Source organism: Macaca thibetana, chromosome 15 (assembly GCF_024542745.1).
Source record: "Macaca thibetana thibetana isolate TM-01 chromosome 15, ASM2454274v1, whole genome shotgun sequence".
Classification (NCBI taxonomy): domain Eukaryota; kingdom Metazoa; phylum Chordata; class Mammalia; order Primates; family Cercopithecidae; genus Macaca; species Macaca thibetana.
In genome coordinates this window covers 18068244-18089314 of record NC_065592.1, presented here as the reverse complement: position 1 = coordinate 18089314, position 21071 = coordinate 18068244, and the positions used below count along the sequence as shown (strand labels likewise).

General features: G+C 54.3%; 2 protein-coding genes across 9 annotated transcripts in view; both read left to right on the top strand.

The window, feature by feature from the left end:
- Positions 1-21071, top strand: part of MORN5 (MORN repeat containing 5) — a 632826-nt gene that overhangs the window by 79306 nt on the left and 532449 nt on the right. The gene's annotated exons all lie outside the window — the stretch shown is intronic.
- DAB2IP (DAB2 interacting protein) overlaps positions 1-21071 on the top strand; it is a 216683-nt gene that overhangs the window by 63186 nt on the left and 132426 nt on the right. Inside the window, exon 1 of one of the 8 annotated variants that reach the window (XM_050761873.1) lies at positions 20801-20924. The exons of the other annotated variants lie outside the window; for them this stretch is intronic. Within the exon in view, the coding sequence (XP_050617830.1) occupies positions 20801-20924 (124 nt within the window). Of the gene's footprint in view, positions 1-20800; positions 20925-21071 lie in introns of those variants that run through there. 8 annotated transcript variants of the gene reach the window in all.

The window sequence follows — 21071 nt, the reverse complement described above, 5'->3', positions numbered from 1 at the left end:
AAGTGCTGGGATTACAAGCATGAGCCACCGCACCTGGCCTGTTTTATGTATTTAAAAACACTTTTCTGAGAGGGGGTCCTTAGACCTTACCAGAGCCCAAAGGGCCCATGGCACTAAAGAAAGGTAAAGGACTCCTGCTGAGGCCCAGGGAGGGGCCCTCACAGTCTGGGGGCTACCCCACACTGACAGGGATGAGGTGTCCGACCGTCTAATGGACTGAAGTCTGCACTGGGCAAGGCTACTCTTTGTACCCAGCTCTGTGCTGGCCTTTGGGGGACAGCAGCTTCTGGTGAGAGAGGACCTTGCCCTCCAGGAGCTCCTGGCCTGGTTGCGGGAGGGGGCAAGGCACACAAACAGCTGAACAGTTCTCTGCACTGTCAGGAGTTCGGAGGAGAGAGAAGTCACTTCCACTACTGGGACCTGATTGGCCATCCTGGGAAGGCTTCGTGGAGGAGGTGGCATTGGATTTGGGCCTTGAAAATTTTGATGTAAGAGATGGGGGAAAGCAGGTCAGGCCAAGAGGGACCAGACTAAGCAAAGAAATGGAGACCAGAAGGCTGGGGCATGAGTGGTGCCCAGGGAAGAGCAGGGTTCAACTAGAGGGTACGGGAGAGAGACCACAGGGAGGTGGGAATGGAAGTCCTGAATGCAAGGCAAAGAAGTTTGCGGCCGGACACGGTGGCTCACGCCTGTAATCCTAGCACTTTAGGAGGCTGAGGCAGGTAGATCACGAGGTCAAGAGATCGAGACCATCCTGGCCAACATGGTGAAACCCCGTCTCTACTAAGAATACAACAATCAGCTGGGCGTGGTGGCGCGTGCCTATAGCCCCAGCTAGTTGGGAGGCTGAGGCAGGAGAATGTCTTGAACCTGGGAGGTGGAAGTTGCAGTGAGCCAAGATTGTGCCACTGCATTCCAGCCTGGTGACAGAGTGAGACTCCATCTCAAAAAAAAAAAAAAAAAAAAGAAAGAAGCTTGCACTCTGCTGTTGGCCCAGGGAGCTGTGGCAGGCTTTCAGCAGGGAGCAGGGCAGGTTTGGGTTTGAGGACAGACCCCCTGGTTGTCGTGTGGAGAGACGATGGGAGAGGATGGGTAGGAGGGTGGCCATTGTTGAGATCTTGCAGTCGTCTGATGGGGAATGTGGAGGGCTGAACTGAGCCCGGGGTCCTCGTGGGGACAGACAGGGGCCATCCCAGCTACGGAATGAGGTGGAAGGTCAGGAGGCTCAGATGTCTGAGGCTGGGACTGACCGCCTGGGTTTGAATCCTGGCCTCTGCGGGTTACTAGCTGCGAGGCCTCAGGCATGTTTGTTACGCTTGTGAATGTATTTGCTCATATAAGATGCACGGTGATAGCAGCACCTGTCTCTCAGAGTTGCTGCGAGCTTAAAATGTGACAAGGCATTTGAAGCTCAGCACAGTGCCTGGCACAAAGTAAGCCCTGGACACGCCATGGCTATGGTTGTGTTTATTACCAGTGATAAAACAGATGGGTCCTGGTGACCCAGTGGACTGGAGGAGATGCAGGGACAAATGAGGCCAAGCCTGAAGTTTCAGATCAGCACCAAAGCCTGGGTCTCTGCAGCTGGTATCTGAGCACAGACTAGGTCTCCAGGTGCTCTCTTCCCTGCTGACCCTAAGGGCTGGGGCAGGGACACCTCCTCCCCTGCCCTCACCTCTTCTACCCAGCTTTCCCTTAGCAAGGCCTCCTCTGATCCCTCCAGTATAGACTCCCACCCCCCAGGAAGGGTCAAATAGAAGCTCCATCTCATTCCAACACCTCGTGCTGTCTAACCCTGTTCTTTTCCTCCAGGAGTTCCCAGGGTCAGGAAGGTGCAGTGAATGAGACAGGCCTCAGAGAGTGATGCTGGGAGCTCCACTTGGTTTCCAAGTCTCAGAGCAGGAAGTGTCTAGACCAGCGTCCCGCTGTGAGTGAGCGCTGGAGCCTCCCTGAAGAGGGATGCCGTGGGCGAGATGGCGTGACAAAGGTGGGGTCTTCGAACGTGGGATTTTGCAGGACTAGCTTCACCTCTGGGCCCTGCTCATTCTGGGGCTGATACCTGGGGTCCTGGAATGCCACATGCATTTCCCCCAGACCCTTTCGGGGGGCTCCCCACCCCTGCTCAGCTTCCCTCTCTCCCAGGTGGAGGGGTTCCAGCTGCTCCGGGCAGTGGGAGCCCACTGATGCTGGAGAATAAATTTGCTGTTTTGTAGACATGTGGAGGCATATTTGGGGGATTTAATCTTCTTAATAAATTGTTCTCAGATTGTACACTATTAAACTCCCAGACAATTCATGAGCACACTGGGAATAGAGACCTCATCGGCAAGGTTTGACATGAACAATACAATAAACGCAGCTTCTAAATTGGGTCAGGGAAGCCTTCGAGGCCCAGAGAGAGGACATTCCCGCTTGACCCTCCCCAGGCCTATAAATTAATCATGTGCACAAAGAGGGCCTTGTTCTCTCTTGTCAGAGCAGGGGATTGTGTCTTTGCCCACTGACCCCCCCAGCAAACCACCTCTGCTGCAAACAGAGCGCCTGGTGAGGCCGTTCAGCGTCTGTGCTTTGTTATTCCTGTGTCTCCAAAGCAAGGTGGGTGTACGTTTCGGCAAGGGAGATGTAGGTTAGATAGGGGAAGAACTTCCTGGCCGACTGTGGGGCGGTGTGAAATCCTGGAATGGGCTGCTCTGGGAACTCGAGGAGACTCTTTTCATTAGGCTTTTAAGACCTGGCAGGCTCTGTCCCCCTTGGTGCTCTCAGGCCATTGCCCAGAGACAACAGTGACCAGGACAGACATTGCCCCAGGGTTTGGCCACAGGAGCTAGCCTGGATGTGCCTCATTCTGGCCCATGGTGGGAGATTTAAGGCTCAGTTAAGGGGATGTCAGGACAGCATCCTCCAGGCCCAAACCCTCACCATGGTCTAAGTACATGGCATTTGGATAAGGGAGGTCAAGTTAGGTCTCTGCCATGGGTCTGGGGCTGCTGCTCCCTTCCTCAACACCCTCAGCCTCTTGGAGTCCTATTCAAAGGCTTGGCCCAGATGCCACCTCCTCTGTGAAGCTTTCCTTGATTTCTCCCTGCCCTGTCAGTCAAAATTAGTTGCTTCCTCCCCTTGTGCTTCCTCTGCCTTGGGCCCTTGAGAGTCTCTGTGGAAGCCTATGTGTCCCACCAGACTGTCAGCTCTCTGAGGACAGGGACTGTGTCAGAGCCCTCTTAGGACACAGAGGGACACAGTTCTTGAAGGGTCCTCCAGGGACCATGCCATGGCTTGCATTGGTTTTCACATGCCAACTCCTAGGAAGGGTCCCCTATGCACCCCGGGGTGGAAGCTGAATGGCCTGGCTTCCCAGTGACAATGTGGGAATCCTGTGCTTTTAAGACAGGAGTAGGGCCAGAAAGAGGAGAGGTGGAGGAGGCAGAGGCCCCAGCCCGCCACAGTGGGCCCTCCCTTTACTCTCTTGGTTCTGACATTTCACAAGTCTTCATTTTTTTCTGAATCTGCTCAAAGTCCTTCAATCCTGCAGGTCTTTGGAGCAGGGTGAAATGGCCACCCCCAGTGTACACAGGAGCCCCACCCTGAGCCAGTGTGGCCCCAGGCGTCCCCTTGTGCCTAGAAAGCAGCCTCACTCCAGTACAAGCCTGGGCAGGTGCAGCCTCGGTGCGCAGTTTGGAAGGGGTGATGCGCAGGTCTGAGAATGGGTGGGCAGTGGGGGTGGAGTTCACTGTCAGCGCCAAAGAGGAAGCGGGGAGGCCCTCGTGAGAGTATGGAAGAGGAACACCTTTCTCTGGGGAGAGCACTTCCAGGAGATGTAACTGGGTAGCCTACCCAGACCCCCGGCCTTGGTGGTCCAGCCTCTAAAGGAAGCAGATGGTGGCAATAGGAGAAGGCAGTGAACTGCCCCATCGGTCCTGCAAGTGCCCCAGCCACTACCTGTGGCTAGGCTGGGAGGAAGCTGCTCTTCTACTCCCACCCTCACCCCATGGGCTTGGCTGCTCCCTGCTGACTTGTGAGTGTGTACCCCCAGCCCCCTCAGCCAGAACAGCCAACACCAGGCAGGTTTGATGCCTGATGCCATGGGGCCCTGTGTGTCAGTGCGGCCCACCCAGCCTCAGACCTGCGTATGTGTGTGTGTGTGCACGCGTGTATGTGTGTGTACGTGTGTGTGCGAAGGGGAAGCTTGGCAGAGGGTGACTATGGCGTGGACGGGGCTGGAGAGGCCAGGCCTCTGTGTGACCGGTCAATGCCTCAGGAGGTCAGCAGGTGGAGAAAGAGAGCCATGTGTGGGGTCAAGGAGACCCTGGGGCCGTTCAGTGGACAGCACTAATTCAGTGCCTAAAAATAACCTCGGACTTCGTACAGCACTTCGAAAATTTCCAGGCTCTTTCAGACCCTCCCAAACTCATTTCAATCTCCAACGTCCTGTGAGGACGTTAATTCCATCCTTATTTTACCACCAGGAGCACCAAGTTCTAGAGTAAATCTGTGAAGGGCTCACAGTTAGCTAGTGGTAGAGGTGAAACTGGAACCCTGGTCTCTCTGGCTGTAGGTTCAGGGCCACCTCCTATGGACCTACTGTGTGCTTAGCCCCATGCAGGGGCCTGGGCATGGAAACGGAGTGAAGGAGGCACTGGCTTTGCTGCCAGCATGGCCTGTCTGCAGGGAAGAAGGCCACCTGAGAAAGAGAGGTTAGGACGCACCAGGGCAACCACAGGAAGGAGGGGAACTGAGATGGGAGCGAGGCCGTGGGTAGTAAAGGATATCCAGAGCTAGAGAGGGTGGGGCTTGAGGGTGGAGGCCATTCAAACACAAAGCACGCTGGGTGAATACAAGACAGTGGTAAGCAGACTTAGGCCCAGCCCCACGCAGAGCCTTAAAGATGCAGCCGTGGGCATCCCCTGCAGGGCCTGGCAGGCAGTCCGCCCAGGAGAGTCACATTTGAGGGACCCTGCTGTGGAGGACCTTCCCAAGGGACAGTCTCCTGTTCAGATGTCTTTTTTTGGGGGGTGATGGGGGGACGGAGTCTTGCTCTGTCCTCCCAGGCTGGAGTGCAGTCGCATGATCTTGGCTCACTGCAACCTCTGCCTCCCAGGTTCAAGCGATTCTTGTGTCTCAGCCTCCTGAGTAGCTGGGACTACAGGTATGTGCCACTGTGCCCACCTAATTTTTTGTATTTTTTTTTTAGTAGAGAAGAGGTTTCGCCATGTTGCCCAGGCTGGTTTCGAGCTCCTGAGCTCAGGCAATCCACCTGCCTCGGCCTCCTAAAGTGCTAGGATTACAGGCGTGAGCCACAGCGCCCAGCCTCAGATGTCTTTTGAGGGTGGAACCAGGGCTGCACTGCAGAGGTCACCCCCCACCCCTGGCCCTGTCACTCTCCATCCTCTTCCTCCTGGCCAGACCTCCTGCTCTGGCCTGCTTTTATTCTCCTTTTAGCATAAGATGGCAAAGTGACTGAGAAGGAGGAAACAATCAAAGGAAGAGAAGTGGTTGCCACGGAAACTATAAAGTGGAAGCAGAAACTTTCAGGAGCAGGAGGGAGGAGGGAAGCAGACCTGGTGGCTGGGTGGGAGGAGAGGCGGGAGGCCTGGCCTGGGCTAGCCTGGAATGCCCCTACGCCCAGTCCTCGCCGCCCTCCCCAGCTGAGCAACGCTGGGACCTGTGCTCTCGGGAGCAGGAGGGCCGTCTTGTTTCTCCCCAGCCTGGGCAGGAGGTGGCTGGTACCAGAGTGAGGTAAGCAGCTTGGCCTGTGGGTACATGGGGCTGAGGAGGAGCCCTTGTCTTCTGCCCAGATCCCCACATGGTTCTGAGCCGCCAGTCCCATGTCTGTCGGGAGGAGTCTTTGCATGTCTTTACACCATGTCTTGATTCCTCTGTTCTAACAAGCCAAAATGACACGGTGCAGGACCGGGCAGTTTACCAGGCAGCTTCCTGAGTGCAGTCTCATTCAAGTCTTGTGACAGTTCTGGGAGGATAGTATTCAGATTCTACAGAGTGGGGAGTTTAGACGCAGAGAGATTAGGGAACTTGCCCTAGGTCACAGAACTGAGAACCCCCAAGGGTAGGATTTATGCCCTGGACTGTCAGATCCTAAAGCCTTGAGCTCTCCTTTCCTTCTAGACACTTTGTTTTGTAATGCAGGGCTCTGCATGAAGCCACGAGTTCTCTGTAACCTCCAGCCCCTTCTCCCTTCTCATGCTTCATTTCAGTAAGACTTTCCCCCAGGGAGCTGCTCTTTGCTTCCTGGAGGAGCCTAGGGAAATTTGTTGTCTCTGAGGCTTAATTTCCCCATCTGTAAAATGGGCATAATAGCACCTTTTCTCTCTGAAGGCTTTTGTGAGGATGCAATGAGACGATTCAAGTCAAGCGCTGGGTGCAGTGCCTGGCATAGAGGATACCCTTGAACTCTCTGCTGGCTGCATCTGAACCTAGCATGCACCTGTGGAATGTGCAGGGCTGGGGCAACCTCCCTGTATTTCAGAGAAGCTACTTCGTCTGTGAAACGGTTCCGATGGGTTCCTGCCTTGCTCGGGGAATTGGAAAGGCAGATTGAGATCATGGCTGTGGAGTAAACCACCGAGTCTAGTGGGGGAAGAAGCAGGGTCTCTCCTGCTCTAAAACAGGGCACTACAGCTCCAGTGGACATTGAGACGTCTCACTCCGCCAATGGTCTCTCTGTTGGAGGAAGGGAGGGGAGAGGGATTGGGACCCTGCCCAGTTAGCCCCTGAGTAGGAGGCTCAGACCTGCTGAAGGTTTGGTTCTGAAATGAGCCCTTGGAATTCCACGTTGCCTGCCCCGGAATTGCAGCCAAGCCTTAGATTTCTCCCGGGAGAGGCCCAGCCAGCCAAATGTATTATTAAATGGCAGAGAGGCCGAGCGCTGCATGTGAAGATAATAGGGGAATTTATTTGATGGGCTATAAATCACAGAATGAGAAGCCCTGCAACCTGTGGGGAGGAAAATTAAGAAGTCCTGAGCAGTGACTTGTTTAGGGTGGGGGCGGAAGGCATTTGACCATGTTTTGCTGTGAGCCTGGCAGGTTCACGATGCACGAGGCCCAGGGGTCCGAGGGGCTCTGATGTGCACACTTCCTATGTACTCAATGGTGACACCCCCCCTCCCCCATTGGCAGCTGCTGTGTGACAGTGCCAAGCTGGGCACTGGGTTATGACCCTCAGGGAGAGCAGTGCGCCAGGAGAGACAGATGTGAGATGAATCATCAAAAAATATGCAGTAGGCCCTCAGAATCTACGGGTTCTGCATCTGTGGATTCAACCAACCGAGGATTGAAGATAGAAAAAATTGCATCTGTACTGGACATGTAGAGACTCTTTCGTGTCGTCATTACCTAAACAATGCAACGATCTCCATAGCATTTACATTGTATTAGCTATAAGTAATCTAGAGATGATTTAAAATATACAAGAGGGTATGCATATGCTATATTTTACTGTCAGGGACTTGTGCATGCTTGGATTTTGGTATCTGACTGGATTTTGGTATCCTGGATCCAATACCCCTGGGATACTGAGGGAGGCCTGTATGGCATTGCACAAAGCAGTGGACTCCCTGGAGGAAAGGCGCACGGAGTTCAGGGAGAGTGTTGCAGGAGGGCTGTGGAGGAGGCGGTGAATTGGGAGAGGGGAGTGGTGGTTTTTCTGGAAAGGAAGAGTGAATGGGAGTCAGCCAGGTGGCTCAAGAGAGCTGTGGCAGGGGAGGTGAGCCAGAAAGAGTGGCCAAAGGCCAGCAGGGCCAGGGCAGCCAGGGCAGGGGCTGTGTTTCAGATTTCACTCTGGCTGTTTTATGGAGAACTACACTGAAGAGGCAGCGGAGGATTTGGGGGGACAGTTTGGGGGGATGGAGGTCCCCAAAGGTAGAAATGGCGATGCCCTGGTTCTGGGAGATGTCAGTGAAGGTGATGAGGTGGACAGCCTCATGCTGGAATTTGGAGCTCAAAAGAGCCCATTTCACAGAGCAGGATCCGAGTCTACAAAGTCAGCCCCGTGTCCTGTATCCTAGGAGGTGGAAATCACGGGAGCAAAGACACAAAGGAAAGAAGCAGTGGAGGGCTGGGGGCCAGGGTGACTGGGGAAGGGACAGGAGTAGGGTGTGGTAAGAGGGGAGATAGGAGTAGCGCTGGGGCCATATCCACCGACCACTACTCTAGGCTAGGACTAGAGTCAAGGCTGTGTGGGATTGAATCCTGTCTCTGCCGCTAATCAACTCTTGTGCCTGTAAAATGGGAGAGTAACAGGATTCACTGCTTTGGGTCATTAGAAGGACTCACTGAATTGACACTGTCTGACAAAGGGGAAGCACTGAATTGGGATTAATAAGTATGCACTGAGTGACCTTGGGCAACTCTCCCCTCTCTGAGCTTTGCTTTCTCCTAGCAGGTCTCTGCAAACCCTTCAGGCCAAAGTCCTCTAATCTCCTTGTGCTAGCAGTGTGCAGCTCCGGAGGGTGGTCAGAGCACAGCAGCAAGCTAGCTGTATTGCCTCAGATGGGACCGTGTCCCTGTCTGCCCTGTAAGGGGATACCATGCCTATCAGAGCTGTAAGGGGATATTTTAATCAGCCCAGGACCTGCTGAGGTCAGAGGACACAGGGACCAGGACAAAGGGTGCCAGTCACGGCTGCTGCCTGGCCCTAGATGACCTGCTGGGCCCCAGAATCCAGACCACATGGGGAGCCTGCAGAGGGCGGTAGAAGCTAGGGGCTTCACTGTGGGTCAGGGACTGTGCAAACTGGGTGTTCTCCATTTTGGGCCTCAGTTTGCCCATCTGTACCATGAGGTTAATAACCCCTCCCTGCCTGCAGGATGTGGGGTGCTGAAAAAAAGGAACAGGCTGCAGTTTGGACAAAGCAGATTCAGGTCTTTATTGGGGGCTGTGGTCTCAAAGCCTGAGAGAGAGCAACAGGTGGGCGAGTGAGGCTCAGTGCGGCCCACAGATGACCTGCTTCGGAATCACCTGTGGGCCCACTGCCCGCTGATGAAAAATGCAGACTCCTGGGCTGTTCCCCAGACTGGCTAACCTAGACTCTGCCGGGTGGGCCCAAGTGTCTGCACTTTGACCCACATCCCAGGGGACTGAAGCGTCTTAAAGTCCGAGATCTGAGGTTCTGGGCATCCCCTTCTTTGTACCAGAACAGGGGCCCAGAGGGCATGGGGTAGGCTGGCCCACGTTGCCTAGGAGACTGGAACCCTATGCCATGCCACTCAGGGGTCTACCCTGGACATAGTCCCAGGATCCCTGGGAGTCCTGGGTGATGCCTGGGGCAAGGGGGACTTTATCCTAGGGCTCCATAGCCCAGCAGGGAGCAGTGCGGATCAGCATCTGCTGAGGGCTCTCCGCTGCTGTGTGGGCCTGGGCGGGGCAGCGGGGATCTACAAGGAGCCCACCGTTGGGGAGAGGCAGGTGTGGGCTTGGGTGGGAAGGCGAGCCTGTTCATGCATGGGAGCCTGTGTCAGGGGGGCGACAATGAGAGAGGGAGCACCAGGAGGACACAAGAAATGCGATGTCAGAGAAAGCAGGCCCAGAACATTGTGAAACTTCCTTACGGCTTCCCAGGGGCAGAGGCTGCAGGGGAAGAGGACAGAGGCTCTGTCACCCAGGCTGCCTCCCCAGGACTCTCAGTGGGATTAGGGTGAATTCAGGCCTCCCCGCCTCCCCCCACACCATGTCCTCTGGGCTTTTAAATAAGGATCAGTCAGAGGTCGGCCCCTCCCCAAGTCCAGCATCAGAGTCAGGAGGGACTAGGGGTTGGGCTGCAGGCTAAACTCCAACCCCAACTCTCCAATTGGCCCTTCCTTACTTTGCCTGCTACAGCTTCCTCAGTTGCTGGGAACCTGTGGGCAGGCCTACGGTGTGGGGTGGGGCCGGTCCTGAGCCTCTTGGCCTCTGACTTGAGAGTGGGCTGACCACTAGCTCTCTTGAGGCCCTTCTGCAGGTCCCAGTTGTGGGAAGGCAGCTTCACTTTCATACTGTCTCAGGGCAATGGGGGGCTGGTTTGGTAGTGAGCTCCCTGTCACCAAAGGTATGCCAGACAAGACTAGATGAATTTTGCTTCCTCTTAAGCCTTTGGTGACAGGCTAAAGGGTGGGTCCTGGGCCATCCCCTCTTTATACTCCATCTGTCTATGTTAATCGTTAATTGCCAAGAGAGCTCCTCCTGGGATGGGGTGAGTCCCTAGCTATGGGGGATGCTGATTTCCAGAATGACATTGAGCTTGTTTTTCTTGGCCCCAAACTTTCTGCTACTTCCTGTTTGAGCAGGTGCAGAAATTATAGGGGCCCAACCCTTCCTCGTTTCCCTGGTGGAATTTTCAGACAAAATGCTCTTCCCAGGATGGGAGCAGGACTGTTCTCACTCCCAAGGGGATTTGAGGAATGAGGATGGCAGAAGGTCCATGTAATTCCCACCTACACGGCCTTAGGATGCCAGCTATGGGCTAGGTGGGATCCTCAGGAAGGGCCAGTAAAGGTGAGAACCGTGGCTCCGGCAGTGCTTGCCTCTCCTCTAACACCAGCTATGGCTCCCATTTATGTTCCAGACTGGACACAGAGGCTCTGAGTGTCAATACCCAATGGCCTTGAACAGCCACCCAGGCCAACCCCATTTTGTAGGAGGGGAGGCTGGGGCTGTGAGCCAGAGGAGCCTTGTTCAAAAGCACATAGCAAAGTGAAGGCATTTATTCATCCATTCATTTATTCACCGAGTGCAAACTCTGTGCCAGCTCCTTCATGGTCAGGATTTGCACCCTGGCCTCCTGACCATCCTCAGCTGCCACTCAAAAATAAACTTTCCAGCCTGCCATCCATGTGTCACACCAGGCTCCATGAGGTAGATCAGTTGTTCCTGGTCCCACAACCAACCAGCCAGCCTGCCTGCCTGCCTGCCTCCTTCCTTCCTTCCTTCCTTCCTTCCTTCCTTCCTTCCTTCCTTCCTTCCTTCCTTCCTTCCTTCCTCCCTCCCTCCCTCCCTCCCTCCCTCCCTCCCTCCCTCCCTTCCTTCCTTCCTTCCTTCCCCTCTCTCTTTCTTTCTTTCTCTTTCTTTTTTTTTGACAGGGTCTTCCTTTGATGCCCAGGCTGGAGTAGAGTGACACGATCATAGCTCACTGTAGCCTCAACCTCCCTGGCTCAAGCAATCCTCTCACCTCAGCCTCCCTAGTAACTGGGACTACAGGCACACACCACCATGCCTGGCTAATTTTTAAAATTATTATTATTGAGACAGTCTCACTCTGTCGCCCAGGCTGGAGTGCAGTGGTGCAGTCTCAGCTCACTGCAACCTCTGCTTCCTGGGCTCAAACAATTCTCGTGCCTCAGCTTCCAGATGGGATTTCACCATTGCTGGCCAGGGTGGTCTTGAACTCCTGACCTCAGGTGATCTGCCTGCCTCGGCCTCCCAAAGTGCTGCGATTATAGGCGTGATCCACCGCACCTGGCTTTTTTTTTTTTTTTTTTTTTTTTTTTTTTTTTGTACAGACAGGGGTCTCACTATGTTGCCAGGGCTGGTCTCAAACTCCTGGGCTCAAGTGATCTTTCTCTCTTGGCCTTCCAAAGTGCTGGAACCACAGCTTGTTTTCTTAAAAAAAAAAAAAAAAAAAAGATCAGGAACTTTGAGCCCAGCTCCCTTCATTCACCTCGTTCATCACACATTTATTGAGTGCTATTCTATGCACTGGGCATATGGCTGTGAACTGGACTCACAGGGATCCTGTCCTCATTAACGTTTGGGGAGACAAATTAATGAACATCTGAATACACAGATTAGATAGTTTCAGGAAGCGATAAGTGGAAGAAAATAAAACAGGGCCGTGGGATATCATGGAGAGACTGGTGCAAAGGCACTTGAGATAAGATGTCTAGGGAAGGTCTCTGAGGGTGTGACATTTGAGCTGAGGCCTGAATGACAGGAAGGGGCTGCCCATCTGAAGATCTAGGGTTTGTGGGAATGAGGTAGCAGGAACCAGAGATGCAAAGGCCCTGAGGAGGGACCACGTTTGGCACATTCAGAGATTGAAAAGGTATCAAGCTGAGTCTAGAACTATCTTAGCCAGTGGCTCCCCAAGAAAGCCACTAGAAAGCTCTTTTAAGAATACAGATTCCTTGGTCCTACCCATCAAAATCTGGATTCAGGCATGCTGGGAGGGGCGCCCTGGAATCTGTTTCTGAATGCTCCCAATGTAGTTAATGGCATGCAGTCCAGCCCCACACCTGTAAGCCTGCCATAAAGAGCCAGCCCCTTCTTTCATGGTTGCAGAGGGAGGATCAGAGAGGCACTGTGACTTATTCAAGGTTGCACAGCCACACAGTGACAAATCTAAGCCTCAAGCCCAGATCTCCCACCAGAGTTCTGTCCTTACCACATCTCTTCTTGCCTTCTGGAGAAGCTGCCTGGGCCTCACCCCAACTTGGATCTATCTCCCTGTCTCTTCTCCCTGATCTCACCCCTCACATAGCCTGCTCCCCAGTCCCCACTGTATCCTCTGCTCCAGCCTCACCATTTTACCCACTGTCTCCAGTACATGCTTTGCTCATTTCCATCTCTGGGGCTTTTCTCATGCTGTCTCTCCCTCCAAGAATATACTCTTCTGCTCTCTACCCAGTCAACTCCTACTCGGTCGTCTAGCTCCATGCCAGTGTCTCCTCCTCCAGGCAGTCTTCCAGGACTTCTCCCTCTTCCAGATTCTCTCAGTGCTGACTCCAGGTCAGATAGGCCCAACCACTTTTTTCGAACGTTGCCATCATCTCTCCCAGTGTTGCTAAGAGCCTGCTCTGGACTGGGAGCTATACTGATCAGCTCTGAACTGTCCTCTCAATGAATCCACAAATTAGTGAGAAAAGAAATAGCCAAGGCTAGGCGTGGTGGCTCAAACCTATAATCCCAGTGCTTTGGGACAATAAGGTGGGAGAATCACTTAAGGCCAGGAGTTCAAGACCAGTCTCAGCATCATGGCAAGACCCTGTATCTACCAAAAAGTTAAAAAATTAGCCAGGCATGGTGGCACACACGTCTATAGTCCTAGCTGCTCGGTAGGCTGAGGCAGGAGGGTCACATGAGCCCAGGCACTCGAGGTCGCAGTGAGCTATAATCCCACCACTGCATTTCAGCCTGGGCAACAGAGAGAGGCCTTGTCAAAAAAAAAAAAGAAAAAAAAGAGGAAGTAAAGAAGGAAGGAAAGAGAAAGAAGGGAAGGAAAGAAAGAGAAAGAAGTAAAGAAAGGCTGGGCGCAGTGGCTCACACCTGTAATCCCAGCACTTTGGGAGGCTGAGGCAGGTGGATCACCTGAGGTCAGGCGTTCCAGACCAGTCTGGCCAATATGGCGAAACCCTGTCTCTACAAAAATTAGCCGGGCATGGTGGCACATGCCTGTAATCGCAGTTACTCAGGAGGCTGAGGCAGGAGAATTGTTTGAACCTGGGAGGTGGAGGTTGCAGTGAGCCACGATCGCGCCATTGCACTTCAGCCTGGGCAACAAGAGCAAGACTCTGTCTCAAAAAAAAAAAAAAAAAAAAAAAAAGAGAGAAAGAGAAAAGAAAAGAAAAGAGCCAGGAGGGGAAGCTTGTCAGTTTATACACAAGGCTTTGATCCACTATGTTATTTGACTCTTCCACAACCTCACAAAACATTTGTATACCCCTTTACGCCTTAGGAAATGGAGGCACAGAGAGGTGAGGCACTGATATGGGGTCACACAGCAAAGAGGGCAAGGCTCATCACTCCAAATGCCCCACCTGGATGGGGGCTTCCTAAGAGCTGACTACGGTGGCCCATTCAGCTGTCCTCCTCTGTGGGCTCTGCAGGAGTTGAGTAAGGCCCTCCCCTGGAACCTAGGCCAGTGCCAGCTACGAAATGGTTCACAGATGACCAGGCAGGCCTGCTTGAGAAGGGAGGGGGCTCACTGACCTCACACTGGGATCATATGCCACCCCCTCTGGTTTCCCAGTGGGTGCGGAGCTGTCTGGGCCCATACTGAAGGGGGAGGAGGAAGCCCAGAGACCTGGAACCTCAGCCCCAGGCCTGGGCCAGGGAGAAAGGAGGGAGTGTGGGCCTCACTGGGGCCCGGGGCCCACCTGGAGCTTGGCAGCTTTTCTGGGTCAGGGCAGGGAGAGGAAGTACACAGAGAGAGTGGCTCCAGGCTTGGCCATCTGGGCTGAAATGCTGGCTGCTAGGGTTGGGGTGAGGAAAGAGGGCTGGGGCTGGGGCCTGGAGAGTGGATTAGTCTCCCCTGGGCCACAGGATTGGAGCCCTCAACTTCAGGGCAGCCAGTGTGGAGTGGAAACCCAGGGCTCCTGTGGGCAGAAGGCAGCAGGCATTCTGGGAGAGGTGGTCTTGGCAGCTGTATTTAGGTTCCAAGGTGGAGCCCACCCTAATCCCCAGCCCCATGTGTGACCCTGGGTGAGTCGCTCCTTCCCTTGGCCTCACTTTCCCATCTTCAGGGAGAGATGCTGCCCCACCCTGACTGCTCTGTGCTGGGGTGAGAGAGTCAGCCAGACCCTCGTTGGTTGCAGAGTTGATGCCAGATTCTGCTTTGCCATGGGTTAGGGAGGGTCCTCTGGGCAAGCAGCTGATTTTGAGGGCCTCAGCTTCCCCAGTTCATCAGTTTCTCTCAAGGTTCCTTCTACCTCGGACATTCCGGGGCTTTATGACAGGCTGCCGACATGTACGAGGGAGATGTGCGTGTCCTCTTCCCTGGGCTTCCGGAGGACTGGAGGGGACCTGTAGGTGGTGGTTTGGGGAATGGGGAGATTTTTAGATCCTGATGGAATATCTGGAGGTGAGCTGAGCAGAGCTGTCACATCTCCATTTAACACGTGGAAACCTGAGACCCAGAGATATCACATGGTGACCCCCTCTTAGAGCCCTGGCCTCTCCCGAGGGCTCTGCCCTCGGCCCAGCCCTGGGTGACTTGATTGGAAAAGCACTCACACTCCCCGAGGCGCTGTCTGTGTGTGTTCAGATGTCCACGCTTGACTGGTCCCCAGCTTCCGCCTGTGTTGAGAGGGGCAGAGCCATCCAAGCCTGGGGTCATCTTGTCCCTGACTGCACCGTTTTTCTGCAAAGGATGTCATGTCATTAAATATATCGGTGGCCTTTGGGAGGAAGTCTGGGGGGGGCGGTGGCAGCGGTGGTCGCCTGGCCAGCCTGGAGTGCTTTAGCGTGACCTCACGGAGCTTGTCTATGCTTTTCCCCGAATGGGGTGACCTGGCCCCAGTCTCCCCCTTCTTCCTAGTGAAGATCCTGCTCCTGGTCCAGCCTTATTCCTGGAGGAACAGTGGATGCAGGAAGTCGTCATTGCCTGCCAGACAGGCCACCTCCTGGGGCAGAGGCCATGACCTTAACCATGAGTGTCCCCTGTTCCCCCACCCCCACCCCTGCCCAGAGATCCAGAGACTGAAAGGTTGACACTATCCTTGGAGGCGGATGTGTGCAGGACTGCCTGGCTGGGGACTTCACCGGTCACCACCACCCACCCTCGTCCCAACAGGAAACCTGACAGCTCTGAGCCTTCCAGACACCCATTGTGTGGGGACTGGTGTGGGCTCCGATGCTTCCCCTGTCAGGACTCCTGTCGCCCCTAGCCTCCTCCTGTCCCTTGACAAAGCTAGCTGTTAAAGAAAGTTCCAGACTGTTTCCACTCCCTGTCTCTGCATTCAGTACTGCTCAACCTTATGATCTTTGCTCCTTTCAGCCCCCTGGGTTCAAATCTTGCCTCCTAGTGCAAGCCCTGTGACTTTAGGGAACTCACCTACCCTCGTTCTGCCTCTTGACATTTCTTTTGGAGAAAGAAATAACCATCTGCTTCTTAGGATTATTCTGAAATTAAATGAGATGATGTGGGTAAAATGCTGAGAATAGGACCTGGGACATAGTGCATGCTAGATGCAGCTCAGCTACCATGATTAGGATTAAACCTAAACTCCACCCTCAAACCTCTCGAGGTCAAACTTGTAACCCTCCTGTTAAGAAGCCTTGGGTTTCTGTAGTGCCCCACGCATGACCATCTCTCTTCCCCTGGGGGAGGCTGGTGTTTGAAGATAACTGGTTGTGGTTGCTGTTATCATCCCCCCTGTACAGAATGGCCTGTCGATGAAGGCTGTGCTCTTCTGTTTTATGCTCAGCTGCAGAAATGGGTGATCTGTCTTAAGACTGGAGGAAAAACTATGCTTTATGGGCAGTTTAAGGCTTTTCAAAGGTAATTTTGGCAATACGCTTTTTAAAAATCTTTTTATCTTTTCTCATTGACCTCAGTCAACCCTGACACCCCAGAGGGATTCAAGACTGCCTTGGGCTAGCCTCCCTCCCCTGCATCTGGTGACCCTGCTGACCCAGCCCTGGCCTGGCCCATGATGTACCTGGACTTTCAGCCCAGCCCTGATGCCACCCACTGCTGCTTTTCCAGCAGGGATGCTGATGGTTTTCTGCCCAGAGGGGAATTTTTTGGGTCCATCCCTCCCTGGTCGTCACAAGTAGCCCCCATTATTCAAACTGATTAGTGGGGTATACCAGGAGCCAGGAGGAGGGTGTCTGTCCTTGGAGTCAGAGTAGACTTTTTAAAGGAGGGGGTGCTTCAATTTGCAATTGCAAAAATGTGGAACCAAGTCAAATGCCCATCAATCAATGAGTGGATAAAGAAACTGCGAGAGAGAGATATATATGAAATATATATAAAATATATATATACACACACATATACATACAGATTGAGCTTTCCAGCCCTGCTGATGTGAATACCTATAGGGTACTGAGTGAGGGTGATTTGGGGACTGCAGCCCTGTCCCCCCTAAAGAAGCACATGGGAGGGGTGGGAGCTGGGCCTATTGAGGAGCCCCTCTGGAGGTGGCAGAATAAGACCAGACCTTTATTTATTCCATCATGTATATATATACACATATATATGTATATACAGACATATATATGTATGTGCATATATATATGATGGAATACTACTCTGCCATAAAAAGGAGTGAATTAATGGCATTCCCAGCAACCTGGATGAGAATTGGAGAATATTACTCTAAGTGAAGTAACTCAGGAAAGGAACACCAAACATTGTATATTTTCACTCATAAGTGGGAGCTAAGTTATGAGGATGCAAAGGCAGAAAAATGACACAGTGGACTTTAGGAACTTGGGGAATAGGTGGAAAGGGGGTGAGGGATAAAAGACTACAAATTGGGTTTAGTGTATACTGCTTGGGATATGGGTGCACCAAAATCTCACAAATCACCACTAAAGAACTTACTCACGTAACCAAATACCAACTGTTCCCCAAAAACCTATGGAAATAAAAAATTTAAAAAATAAAAATAAAAATAAAGGAGGGGATGCTTGAGCTGGGTCCTGAAGGGTAAGCAGGAATTCACCAGGTGGGTGCAGAGGGAAGAGCTTGGTGGCAGCCGTCCAGGTCCCACCAACAGGGCGAAGACTGGTGGTGGGAAAGAGTGGAGGATGACCAAGGGCTCTGGAATGGGTTGGGGTACAAGCGGGAGATGGTCGCTTTGTGGCACAGCTTGGTGTCTGAGAGTTTGCCTGGGGAGGCTTTTGAGGGGAGGGTGAAGGTGCTGTTGGTGGGGTTGCATCAGATCTGATTTAGCCAGCCCCAGTACCCACGCCCCTACTCACTAAACACGCATGTTTCCAGGCCCCATCCAGACCCACTGAACTGAGTGTCTTGAGGGAAACCTAGAAATATGTCTGTTCACTGAGCGAGGGTGATTTGGGGGCTGTAGCCCTGTCCCCCATAAAGCAGCACATGGGAGAGGTGGGAGCTGGGCCTATTCAGGAGCCCCTCTGGAGTGGCAGAATAAGACCAGACAGACATTTAGCCTTGTAGGTACTGAGGCTCTCACATCGGCAGGGCTGGAAAGCCCGATCTGTTGGTCTGTCACAGGAAGCAGTGGTAGTAATGGTGGTGATGGGCACTGGAAGTGGGCTTCTCCTGATCAGAGGGAGGAAACCACAGGGGCGCTGGCGGGAGGTGGGAGCAGCAGATGGGGAGCTAGTTCCTGAGCAAGATTGATTCCAGGTCCCCTGCTGAGCTGTGCAGGGAGCAGCCTTTATCTGCTCTGGTCTTGGGCCAGGAGGAGGGACACGGAGCTTGGGCCCTTTCTCTTCTAGCTCTGGCCCTGCCCCCTTCCCACTCAGTACCTGGCGAGTACCTGCCCCAGGCCCGTGGAGATGCTCGGCTGGGCTGGTTGGCGATGCCCATTCCCGTCCCAAGGGCAGAAATGCACAAGCTTCCTCCATTTCACTAGCTGACCCTCCTTCCTCCACAAGGCAGATGGATTGGGGGTCCATAGCTTCTCCCTGTAGGTAGGGAAACTAAGGCACAGAGAAGAACTTGAAAAGCTGAAACGGGGAGACCATGCCAGACCTTTGGAGCCCAACTGTGTTTACAGATGAGGTCCTGAGTTCCAAGTCACTGCTCCCTCTCCCCTCCACACATACTCCTCAGACATCTGAGGGCCCAGGCCAAGACCACTTGCCCACACCACTGATAACAGTGAGTTGACTGTGAGCCTCCCGTCCCCTCCAGGGGGGACTAGTACCTGGCTGATCAGAGGGTTCCTGCTTTGGGAAACAAAATGGGCCAGATGAACTCAGGCCCTGGGAGCAGGAGCGTTGCCCCGGCCCTAAGCAGGACTTCCTGGGTGGGAGTCCCTCACCCCCAGAACCCGTGGACCTGGCTGTGGAGGTTAGTCATCCCTGGAAGTGCCACGGTGTGGACAGGTGGCGCTCGGAGCCCCACCTGTGTGAGGAGGCGCTGAACTGGGTTCTGGTGGTTTGGCCAGAGGAGGATGCATGCTAAGAAGGTCCCCCCAGCTTGCCTGGGGACTGAGTGACTGCGTGTGGGCTCTGTCCATGGGCTTCTTTTTAAAGACGTTCCTGCACCATGTCTGCTGTGGAAAGGAGATAGGGCAATGCCTCCAAGCTTATCCAACCTGCAACCTCTACAGGCTGCATGTGGCCCAAGATGGCTTTCAGTGCTGCCCAACACAGATTCATACATGTTCTTAAAACATTATGAGGTTTTTTTGTTTTTGTTTTTGTTTTATCATCAGCTGTGGTTAGTGTGAGTGTATTTTATACGTGGCCTGACAATTCTTCTTCCAATGTGGCCCAGGGAAGCCAAAAGATTGGGCACCCCTGGCCTAACCTGAAGGAAGCTAAGGGTGTCCTCTTGGGCACCCTGGTTTTCCATCTTCCCCGTGGGATTGGAAGAGGGGACCAGGGCAGCTGACGGCTCCGGACTTCCCAGACTGGATTTGGTGGAGTAACACCCCTCCTGCCCCTCCCCCCTGGTCAGGGAAGGCGCCTGGCTTCCAGCTGTGAGACGGGCTCCTCCGGACTAGGGGCCCTCCCCGCTGGCTGAGAGAGCTAGGGAGGGGGCTTCCTCTGTGACGTGCAAAACCCGGCCTGGATTTCTGCCCAGACGGCCCGGCGCCCTCCAGGGACCCACCTTTCTCCCACTGTTCTGGAAGAAGACCCCCAAGACGGCCTCAAGCACCTGCGGTGACTCACACTCACCCCCACCCCTAAGTTTGAATGTTGAGAGCCCCAGGCTAAGACCACTTGCCTCTGCCACTTTCCATGTGGCTGAGGCAAGACCTCCTTGCCAAGGCCTCAGTTTTCCCCTCTGTACTTCAAAGGGTGCAGCTCAGGCAGGTGTCTTAATAATTTAAACGACGAATGTTGCTAAAGGGATAAGGGGCGGGGAGAGGGAGAGATCACTGTGGGCCATGGTCAGGGAAGGGTGGAGGAGCTGGGCCCTGAAAGGGTGGACTTTGATCAGGTGGAGAAAATAGCCAAGAAGGCAGTCCCTGCTGGCAGCACAGCAAAGAGAAGTGAGAATTAGGGAGAGCGGAGGTGAGGCTGGAAGGGACTTTGGTTGGGGCAAGATTATTTGGGGTCCAAATAACAAGGAAGGATGTTTAGACGTATTGTCATTGTGCTCTGGGGAGCCATGGAAGGTTCTTCAGCTGAGGAGTGACTTGGAGAAAGCTTTTCAGCCAGTCCAATAGAGGGAGTTGGCACCTTTCCTTATGCCACCCTGAGTTTCTGGTCCCTATAGTAGGGTAGGGATTATTCTGCCCCGCCTTCAGTGCTTTGAGTGCTTGAAACACACACCATAATTTTAATTATATAAAAATGACATGTGTATCAGACGGGACAACCTTTAAAATGTAAAGAAGAGGCAAGTATCCTGCATCACAGGGAAGTCTTTCAACCTGGCTGGGCCCGGGCCTGCGGAGCAGTCAGGGTCCTTTCTCAGCCCAGCGAGCCTGGGGCAGGAACGCACACTAATTGAAGGTGACGGTCCCCACGCGTGCATCCTGCCCTGGGCTCCGGAGGGCGCACAAGCAGGTGTGCACCGTCTACCCGCGCTGGCGGGATTGGGTGCCTGGTGCGCCCTCAGGTCGACGGTCGAACCCTCGGGCGCGGGGGTAGGAGCCAGGACCCTCGGGGGGACCCATCTGGGGTCCCGGGGAAACTCCGGGCCGCCTCGTCCCGCTAACTCCAGGCCGGGATTTCTCCCGCACTGACTTTCCGGGCCGGTGCCAGCCCGGCCTCCCGGTCCCCAGCCCCCGCCGCGGGGCCGGCTGCTCTAGGAGCGGGAGTGGGCAGGAGGCGGAGGAGGAGTTTGAGCGACTTTGTGGGGCAGCCTGGGCCTTGGCGGCCGCTCGGGCGAGCGCGGGAGAACGCGGGGGCGCCCGCCGGGCGGTCCGGAGCGGCCGATGGGGCCCGTGTGAGCGCGCCCAGGCCCGGCCCGGTGCCCGGCGGGCGGCAGCATGTCCGCGGGCGGCAGCGCCAGGAAGAGCACCGGGAGGTCCTCCTACTACTACCGGCTGCTGAGGCGGCCCCGGCTGCAGCGACAGAGGAGCCGCTCCCGCAGCCGGACCCGGCCTGCCAGGGGTAGGCGCCACCCCGACCCCTGACCCCTAGACCCTCCCAAGGCCACTAAGCCACCTGATGCCCTGGGATGCTAGGGACCGGCATCCTCCTTCCAGCCATTTGCCGGGGGTTTTTCTCATCCGCCCCTTCCTGAGTCTCCGGACCCCC